Raw genomic sequence first — 10,070 nt, forward strand, 5'->3', positions numbered from 1 at the left:
TTCTCCCTTATTTGTGTAAGATCAGCAGCACTGTCCTTCTGTTCCATTCTCACTTTGGAAACCTTTCATTTGTCAGGGTCTGTGTGAAACACTTGCCCCCACTTCTTGCCTGTTGGTTCGTGTTCAGCTCAGCTTAAACATAACCTCCCTGAAGAGGCCTTCCTCTACCACTCAACATGGTCTTCTCTCATGCTCATCATCCAGCGTTTGATTCCTTGGTCCTTCCCACGGTGTGTATCACTGGTCCTTTGTGTCAGTCCATAGCCATTCAGAATACACCCTTCAAAAGAGCAAAGACTTGGTAGTGCTCACCACCCTTACTCTCAGACCTAAACAGTGCTTGCTGATAAATGCACAACCACCCTCGTCTAAGATGAAACGGAGTATTTTCTATCCCCAGGAAAACATTTACATCCAGCCCTCTTGGCTCAGCCACCTCCTCTCTATGTAAAGAATGGCAACACTGAAACGGTTCTCAAGGGCATGGTTTTGATGGCTGTCACTGTAAAGCCAACTTGCCTCCATGGCAGGCTCCGCCACCTCGGGTAGGCCTTGGTTTCATCTTGCTCTGTGTACAGTACAGAGATGGAAAATCCCGGGGACGGAGGCTAGCCAACCTGGGAACGACACGGCGGCCAAACTGCCAATGAGAAGACGACAGCCAGCACAGGAACAACACAAAGGACCAAACTGCCAACCCACCACAAACAAGCCCATCAGCGGAAAGCGGGAGGGGCAGGCTGGGGACGCCCTGGCTACGTAAACCCTGTGTATGTAAATGGCAGCATTCTCTTTGTTCGGTGCTCTTGTCCAAGACGGTGTGCATGGTTGAGTACCTGAGGACTTGAGCCCTGGCTTAAGCTAGTACAAATAAAACCTCTTTTGTTATTGCAACCTTGTGTCTGATCTCCTTCCACCGTTGGGGTAATCGCTCACAGTCCCTACAGTCACAAGACCTCATGTCCCCTTAGTCGAAACACTTGGAGCATGCACACATAAGAAAGCAGATGGCCTTTATTAATAGCTTCTTACAAGCAGGTGTCAACACATCATTCTGTTCTCTTTAGTGATACCTTCTTTGCCATGCCTGCTTTTTAGGCACATCGTTCAGGGTTTTGAAGAACATAGGTGTTTGGGGCAGGTCCTCCAGTGGGTCAAGGCATTTAGAAATGTCTGAGATTCTTCTTCGGGAACTCTGTAGATATAGCTCACACAGCTAGGGTTTGATAGTTAAGTTTCCCCCCCAAATGTGTATTCCAGAGCAACCAGTTCCGTAGGTCCAGACAATCTATAAAGAGAATAGGTGTTCATTGCAAAGACAATTCCATTTTTTAAAAAACAACCAGCATGTTGTTTAGTTTCTTGAATCAGTTCTTACCTTCCGATAGCTTAGCATGAAAAACAGCCAAAGTGCCTGGGAATACATGAACAGCCTTGCCTTAGGACCCTAGCATGGGTCCGATTGGTTATTCAGGGTAAATGCTATAGCTCCTGGGGCGACTCTCTACAAGCAAGTTCATGAGGCAGTAGTAGTAGGGAGGAGAGGGACAGGCCTAAGCTTAGACTTGAACAAGGGACCGTGATCCCGTTTCTCCCATGACTTACTCCATCCTGGCTTCCAGCTGTTCTACCAATTGTTTGTCCACGTGGTGACAGAACAGGGGGAGAAGGTTGCTGGGGAAGGCTAGGGGTTCAGCCAGAGAGGCAGTTGGCATTTGAGCTATTTCCCAGGCAATCAAAACCACCATGTTTGTCCTGGACAGCAGAGAAGAAATGTGTTAGAAGTGAGTAACATAGACTGTCTTTCCTTATTCAGCCTTGATATAATGAAGCAAGAACCCAAGACACAAGGCAAAGGTTCTTTATTATCCTTGGTATCAGGTCACAATCTAAACTTAAAAAACAAAGCACTACTCCCCCACCCCTGTAGCAATTAAGAGAACATTTAGTTGCATGTTTGGTGTGGGCCAGGCAACACCAAAGCTTAGTGCTTTCCTTGTTTTCCTTGTTTAAGCTTAAATGCCATCTGTATTCACAACTGTGAAGGGTTAGTTCAGTCCAGTCGTCCTTAGTGGAGAGAGGAGGAAACAGGCTAAGCCAAACTTGCTCAAAAAAGTTATACTGCTAGGGACAGACCAGAATTTAAACTTAAGTCTGTTTGACTTTACAGATTGTCCTCTTAATTACAAAGTTATGCCATATAGAAACCACCACTCTAGGGGGTGTGCCATTTCTCCCTTCAAGGGCTCTTTGTGACCTTACCAAGCTGTATGGTCCCTGTTGGATCCCTCTACGGAAGAGTCCAGAGACGCCAGCTGTTCCCCGTGACTCAGCAGGGCATAGAGCAGAGATATTCCAAACTGCAAATGATATGTACATAGTCCAGGGTAAAAAAATAAGATCACCCGAGGCATGCAGCGCTTCCCCAGCTCTGCTGTCTTCAAAGGCGTACACAATCACAGATGTCTGGAGACCTCTGCCTAGAGTGGTGTGGTCCACACACCAGTATCCCCAGGGAGCTTGCTGGAGAAGCAAATGTACAATCCCCACCTCAGACCTGCTCAATGGCAATCTCTGGGGAAGGGACTGGGGAAGCCACATGGGACGCACTCTCCAGGTGAGCCTGATGTGCACTAGAAGTTGACTGCAGAATATGGTAAGATTTGTGGCACGCCAAGAGAACCTTCCCTCCATTATGACTTACCAGTGATACCACCTGGAAGCCATCTAGGGAAAGAATAGCCTCTCAGGTGGGTTACCTGATTCTGAAGCACCACAGTGATGGGCCTTTCTGAGGGAGTTGGTAGCAGCATCAGTCCCTGAAGTCCTTGCAGGAGTTCTTGGAAGGTCAAATGACGTATGCATTTCCACAGAGGTCTGAACAACATTTGCAGGGCCTGCAGGAAGACCCGGGATGTAAAAGTCCACTTCACCTCCTCCTCGCTTGCCTCCAACCAACTTCCCCCTTCCTGATCTGCCTTTGGTGTCTTCCTGCACAGGTCACTCACCAGACCCATCACCACTCGGGTCTAACATCAGGTGCCTTCAACACCCACTTGTTCAGAAAGCCTTCCCTGTGGAGAGATACGGGGCTCAACACTTACCAGGGAGCCCTTATCTTCTCAAACCTCCACAGCCCACTAGCTCTCCTGAGCACTCACATACATACCCTTTCTCAACAGGTGTGTGTGTGTGTGTGTGTGTGTTATCCCCATAGTGATAGGTTCTGCAACTCCCTGATGGTAGCAGGGTTAGGAAGACACCCCCCACCCCTTCCCTTCTCAATGACCCGTACCTTTCTCTGGCATCTCACCGGTAGGGATTAGAGAGGTGGTAAGATTCCTAACCCTCAAAACACCCTCCCCTTTCTACTCCACTCCGTAGTACCTGATCAGCCACGTCCCTCCGGACCAGGAAGGGCAGATTGTGGGTGATAGCCAGAAGAAGGCTAACAGCTCGATGATGGGGCAGGAAGGGGAGCAGCCGGGCCACCAGGGCTTTCCCCTTCCTCACAGAGAGCACCTGCAGAAAGCCATCTGCCACCTCCCTAAAAGCAAGGCAGCATGGCATTTTCAGAGGTCTAAATAGAGGGGAGAGGGGCAGAGGCATAGCCGCTTGGCTCATCACCCCCTTCCCTTCCTGCGCCTGAGGGGTGGTGCTGCCATACTCACTCCAGGTTATTCTGCTCCTGGGCCATCAGGGTCTGGAAGAGCTTCTCAGCTTCAAGACCCTTCTGCTCAGAGGACCAGGGCTGTGGAGCCCCATCTTTCTGGCCCTTCTCTATCTCTAGTAATTGAAGGAACATCTAGAAGTTTGACGGTGAATAGAGAGGAGGAGAGGTAGATTTGAGCAATATCCCATTCTCAAAGGGAAGCTGGGCATTTACCCTCAAGGATCTGCTAATCTCACCTTCTCAATCCGATGTAATACCCGGAGTCTCTGACCATTTGCAGCCCCCGTGTCCTAGGAGGAAAGAGACCCCAGCTATCAGCCACACTTCCAGAGCTGCAGCCCAAGGCCCCATGCAAGGGCCAACTGAGCTGGAAGAGCTAAATACACAACGTGATTCCTGTGTCTTTGTTCTTAGGTCATGATCTGAGCTCAAAGCAGGAGACCTTTCCCCAAACAGGAGCAAAGTGGGTTGGAGAATAGGATGCACCTACCTGCTCTTGTGTTCCATGGGGTACGGCGTCTATAGCTCGGCGAGGGCTAAAACAAGTGGATATGGCTACCTGGCCCAGGGAACCCTCAATTCGAACCACTACAAGAAAGAAGTCAGGTATATACCCCCTCCCCTTTCACCCTGAGCCCCCATCCCAACCCAGCCGTTCCAGCCTGGCAGATCAACCCTGGGTCCTACCTGACTCATAAGCCTCTGCCTTCTGGACGTAAGGAGTTACCAGTTTGAGAGATTCAACTCTGCTCCTTTGCCCAAGTAGCTCTTCATTTGCCTGCTGCTCCTCTACTTTCTGATAATATTCCTGGGAATCCATGGGAAAGGAACACAAATGCTCGCCTTCTGCTCTTCGAATTAGGGTTCTCAAATGCAACCTCTTAACATGCTCTCCTACGGCATTCATTTCAGAAACAATCCTGGAGCCTTAGGCCCTTGCATCAGTCATTAAGTATTATAAGCACCATGGTCACCTGTCTTGAGGTTCCTAACCCAAATATTTAAGGAGTGAGCCATGACCACCAGGTCTTATTGACAGGAGCGAAGTGGAGGACCAGCTCCACGGAAGCAAACCTCCAGAATTTACAGCCTTCTTGGTGGTTCTCATTTCCAGCTCCACACATATACTACGCACCTGCTATCCTTCCCCAGATCCCAGTCTCTTGATGAGATCTACCTGTGCTTTTAAAAAAAAAATTAGAATTTCAGTATGAAGCCTACCAGCAGCTCGAGATACAGAGCTAGCACCTAAGCGTGTATTTGTCAACCAACCTTTAGATCAGTTTTATATCCCTGTGGATCTGTTCATCAGCTCTGCATCTTAAGAAAAGCTGAACCTCCCACACTAAAATGAAGCTGCCAAGAGTCAAACAGAGACTTGCGTAATGCTCCTTCATTTAAGGAAAATGCCAGACAAGGCAAGAGAACGAAATAGCCTGTATTTCACTTACAGTGATCCTGGCAGGTAGAGAAGAGAGTATTTGAAGCTTAGTGGAAAGAAAGAAATAAAGGTCAAGATGGGGGACCTCAAGAGGGGAGTCAAGGAAACTGAAAAGTGAAGCCACTTAGACAAGCCCCCCAAAATGACATGTGACTCCTGCCCCTACAGAAAGGGGAAGTAGAAAGAAGGGGGAAAGGAAGGAAAATGTGTAGTTTAACACATTGAGCTCCACTACTTATATTTAAGATGGAAAAAGGCATTTCTATATCATCAAAGTGTGCAGAGGGAAAGGCTGTATTTTCAGGCTGAACAGGGGCAAAACTTATCAAGAGGAGGGAGACAAAACCACAAGGTGTGTTTGGGGAAGAATAATCCTATCGGACTGAAATTTGGAGAAAGTGGGGGAAGAGCCTGGGATGTCAGCTTTAGAAATCTGGGTCCTGTCCCGCACACTTGCCTCCTTCAGAAGAGGAGGGCAGAGTTCAGGGCCACCCTGAAGCCAAGCCCATAGGCTGGACAGAGCACCCTGGGGCTCACCTGATAATAGTAGTCATCCAAGCGAGGGGTCTCACTCTGCAGCTGAGCCATTTGCACTTTTATCACCCACTCCTTCTCTTTTCCAGTCATGAGGTTCGCATAGGGGTCTGGCTGCTGAGACCAAGGCTTCTTGGCTGGAGGACTTCAAGTCAAGAGGGGCATCCCCTTTAGACCCACCCACCCCCGTCACGATTCCCTTCCTAGAGTGGTGAGCAGGGAGTGGCGTCCTCAGGAGGATGGGGCAGAACACTGGTGGGCAAGAGTATGGGCTTTAATTGGCAGTTCCTGCAGGGGCAGACACCTGGCCACAAGGGAGTGCCCAGCATGCAGACAGAACCCCTCCACCTTGCCCCTTGTCTAGGCTTTACCTCAGCATTTGGCCATGCTGCTGCTGCTGCTGCTGCAAGATCCGTTGGTGCCACGGATGGAGCTGGGTCAGATGACTAGGAAGACTAATGAAAAAAACAAAAACAGAAGCTTTCAGCTGCTCTGAATTCATTGGACCTATGGTTGTCTCAGCAGGACGTCTAAGGAATGTCCTGTCTCTAGGTGCTTCCTCAAACCCAGCTCCATGAATCATAACCCTAGTTCAATGGCACTCCCATTCCAAGAAACCTCCCTGGCAGAAGGAGAAGCCTTCAGCCCTAGTTGACAGGATTCTGAGTTGTAGTCGCAGTTCTGTTCTACCGACCATGGGTGAATTCTTTTCTTAAAAATCTCCTTTCGTCTCTATTTCCTCATCCAGGAGAGGAGAAAGGATGAGACTCCTGTTAACTATGAAGTATTTTCCTGTGGAAACCGGTAGAGTGGCCCCACCCACCTCAACTACTCCTTCAGGAGACTTCCAGAGAAGAACTCAGCGTGTCCTGGGACCTTGAGCCCGTACCTGAACCTAAGAGACCATGAGGCTGGTGGGCTGTGGTAGAGAGACGGGTCTGGCGAGGGCAGTCGAGGTCTGCAGTGCTGTGCTGGAGAGCTGGCCTTGGGCCCCGTAGGCCGGAAAGGGATTGGTGATGGGAAGTCCAAGGTCTGAGAGAGGAGTTCAGAAGTTTGCGGAGGGCCATCGCCAGCAAGAGCGCTGTACTTGCTGCCAGGCCTCGGTTCCTTTCTGCCTCTATTCTCGCCTGCCTTGTCCTTCAAGGACCCCACCCAGCATCTTGCCTTCTCCCTGGAGTCCCTCATGGCACCAGACCGTTGTTCCTGCCACTTGTCTTTAATAGGGTTGGTGACTTCTCAGGGATCAGCTGTGACAAGTGTATGGGGCATGTGCTTTTTCAAGGCTTTGGTGATTCCCCATCCCTCCGTCTCCTCTCTGTAGTGACCTACTGTCATGATTGTCGTGTTTAGCCACTTGCCTTTCACTTTTCTGACTCCTTTGAGGCCCTCCCTCGGAGCTGTGTCTTTCCATCTAGTTTTCCCTGCAAGAGTTCCTGGCCCCTACATTCCCCGATAGCCCAGCCCATGGTCTCATTCTGTAGTCAATTGAAGGGCAGGTGCTCTTTCTCAACCTTGAGCTCAGTGCTACTCTCTGATAAGGTGGGAGTGGAGATTTCGTTCCGAGTTTGTTTTCATTTGAATGGCCACAGAGCTATTCACGGAAGAGTCTGTCATGTCGGATAGAGCACAGCACCGCTGGCTGGGGCTAAGCTCCCCTGCATCATGGTACTCCGCCCACCCCCACCCCTCGCTGCAGGTACCTCATTGCAGAGCGAGCTTAGGAGCAGGTTGAGCATGATAGAAATAAAGGCTGCTCTGCACTCTCAAGGATGGAATCCTGGACCACCTAGTCACCATCTTCGAGGATGGAGAACAGAGGGTGGTGATGGAGCAGACTCACCTGCCACAGGAATTGCAAGGAGGCAGATGACATCCCCAGCACACCAGGAGCCTTGACTCTGGAGGAGCCAGGAAGGCCTCTCTGAAATAGGAAGGAAAATGCAGGCTAAAATGAGCCTCAATCGTATCTTCTGCATGCCACCTGGGCTCATGGATGAAGAAGGAGAAAGGAAAGTCAGTAATTCCCAACAGCCAGGACACCAGCAACTTAACCTTCTCTCATATTCTGAATCAACTGGAATAGGATTGCTTTCTTTCCCTGGCGAGGATGGGAAGGCGAGCATTTCCAGAGAAGACTGAAAGGTAATGGAGTGGCACCTCCATCACAGCATGGGAGTCCTTACCACACTCCGTTGGCTGTGGGAATCCAGGGGGATCAAATGGCTGTCAGAGACACAGGGGACTCAGGGTCAGACAAAAATGCCTTACTTTCAGCACCAAGTAGCAGAGCCACCACACAGGGGGCCAGGCACTGCCCTGCTAGGGCCTGGTTCTAAGGCGAAGACAGCATCCAAAACAAAGTGGGAGCCAGGGGGAATGAGAAAAGGAAGGAGGCAGAGAGTAACTAAAGTTCAAACTTGAAATAGAAAAGTTGTGAATCCAGAACCAGGGTACACCTGGGTATTATAGACAGCACTGAGTACAGCTGGATCCCTGAGGTCATTCTCTTCCTCCTCAAGGTCTGGGGCCCAATCCGGATCCAGAGCCTCTTCCCCCGGTTGCTCCTCATTCTCTTCCTCCTCTGCTGTCTGAGAGGTAGGCACCAGCTCCTCCTGAGGAGTCAGTGGCCCACAGGGCTTGCTCAGTCCTAGGTTTATTAAGTGTGGGCCTGTGGAGGAAACAAGGTGGGCACTCAGGTGTGAAGAGTCACACCTAGAGAGGCTGATGCTTCTCAGCAAGCACTTAGGTTCATAAGCTTAGCACCACCTTCAAACAATACCTCCTGTTTGGATTTGACTCAGCTTCTCTGACATAGGATGCCCCAAACCATCTCCCACCAGAGTAAGCAAAACATTGGCATGCACCAAACGTCTTCACTTTCCGCTCCACCTCATCAGTTACCCTACTGGTTTCTCCTCACCCCCTCGTCCTTTCTATCGTTAGGTGCTGTGGTCATCCTTCGTACGACTGCACAGCACACTGGCGGGTCCTGCTCCGTCCTCCCTCACAGTCATTGCGATGTTTGAGCACAGTTTTTGTACCCACTATAATTCCATCTTAGAAAGTCTTCCTCTCCCCCTGATTCTCTATCAAGTATGATGCCCTTCTCCAGGCACCAGTTCCTGGTGATAACGTGTCCAAGTACATGGGAAACAACGTTGGCATTCTTGCTTTTAGGGAGCCTTCTGACTGTTCCACGTCAGACAAATTTGCTCATTCTTTTGGGAAGCCCATGGCACATTTCATGTTCTTCAACATAATTCAAAGGCTTCTTTCACAAGCACAGGAGACTAGAACTTGAACAGTCCTCCTTGTCTCCCTAATTGACCAAGTTCAGGTTGTTCTGATTCATTATAACTGACCCTGCCACGTGTGAGAGACTTTACGTGTTTTCATTCCTTTAACTCTCAAAACAACCCTTTGAAAGTGCCGGGGTGCAGATGAGGAAGAAAAACTCCAGAAAAGTGATATCTCTAGCAAGCGGGAGAGTTGGAATCACTCTCCGTTCTCTGAATGTGGACAACCAAGCCCATTTCCATTCCATGAACCAGACCAGCAAGCCCTCTCCCCACAACTTGGTGATACCTTCTAGGCATTTCATCTTGATAGACGGGCAGACATCCTCCATAGCTGTTCAACAAGAACACATCGCCAGCCTCGAGGAGGTAAACCTAGGACAAGGAAGACAGGAAGACAACCAGAGACACCCTCCTCCTCGGCAAATTGTAAGCCAAGGATCTCAAGGATAGAGACCCTAGGCCCGCAGCCTACTGCAAACCAGTATCCTCCAAACTCATCAGCCCAGCTCCAGGACAAGGTTGTACAAAGAAATAACGGACAAGACAAGGATTTGGAGAAGCTCACTCTGGCACCACCAGTGCTGATGAGAGAATTTCACAAACGACCTTGTTGCTGACACCCACCACCTGACTGATGCTGCTCTTCCTACTTAGTTTATCCTTGGCAGCCTGGGTTACCAGCTGGGTTACAACCTCTGGCTTTTAAGAGTCCTAGCCCCTCCCTGCTCTCCTGTTAAAGGGCCAGCACCTTTTGACCACTGCATCTTGATGGAAGCATGAGAACATAACTTGGGTAAGATAGAAAATCCTTGAACCGAGAAAAGAAAGAAGCTGCATATCGAATCTTCCAAAACTGCACACTATTTGTTGGTTTCAAAGGGATAGTAGGGTTTGGGACTGCAAATTGCAGTGACAATACTCAGTTTGAGGCCACCAGTTTTAGTACTGAAGGATTCTATGGGCAAAATATTGAAGGGTGCAGGAAGCACCAAAAAACAAGGGGAGGAATGCAGAGTCACTACCAAAAATAACTAGTTAACATTCAACCATTTCAATAGGTAGCATCTGATCAAGAACCAATGATACTACTCCCTCAATGCAAGAACACTTTGCTCTATTAAAC

At 49.4% G+C, this 10,070-nt stretch overlaps 1 protein-coding gene across 4 annotated transcripts; it reads right to left on the minus strand.

Moving 5' to 3' along the window:
* Window positions 1-996: 996 nt before the first annotated feature.
* PATL2 (PAT1 homolog 2) lies at window positions 997-9,599 on the minus strand. Of its 4 annotated transcripts, none has more exons than XM_045286528.1 (17): window positions 9,572-9,599; window positions 9,234-9,319; window positions 8,105-8,316; window positions 7,489-7,569; window positions 6,538-6,680; window positions 6,020-6,103; window positions 5,652-5,793; window positions 4,361-4,481; window positions 4,164-4,261; window positions 3,910-3,963; window positions 3,672-3,805; window positions 3,388-3,547; window positions 2,760-2,897; window positions 2,263-2,360; window positions 1,606-1,755; window positions 1,379-1,414; window positions 997-1,288 (listed from the first exon to the last, which is right to left on the minus strand). In XM_045286528.1, the coding sequence occupies exons 2-16, from the start codon at window positions 9,274-9,276 to the stop codon at window positions 1,390-1,392; spliced, it is 1,683 nt and encodes a 560-aa protein (XP_045142463.1). In that variant the 5' UTR covers window positions 9,277-9,319; window positions 9,572-9,599; the 3' UTR covers window positions 997-1,288; window positions 1,379-1,389. The 4 variants fall into 4 exon arrangements, with proteins under 4 accessions (XP_045142463.1, XP_045142462.1, XP_045142465.1 ...); XM_045286527.1 differs by lacking the exon at window positions 9,572-9,599 and adding an exon at window positions 9,513-9,564; XM_045286530.1 differs by lacking the exons at window positions 8,105-8,316; window positions 9,234-9,319; window positions 9,572-9,599 and adding an exon at window positions 7,832-8,078.
* Window positions 9,600-10,070: the final 471 nt, after the last annotated feature.

Source organism: Echinops telfairi, unplaced genomic scaffold (genome assembly GCF_000313985.2).
Source record: "Echinops telfairi isolate 266 unplaced genomic scaffold, ASM31398v2 ScPeMD7_8;HRSCAF=38, whole genome shotgun sequence".
Taxonomy (NCBI): domain Eukaryota; kingdom Metazoa; phylum Chordata; class Mammalia; order Afrosoricida; family Tenrecidae; genus Echinops; species Echinops telfairi.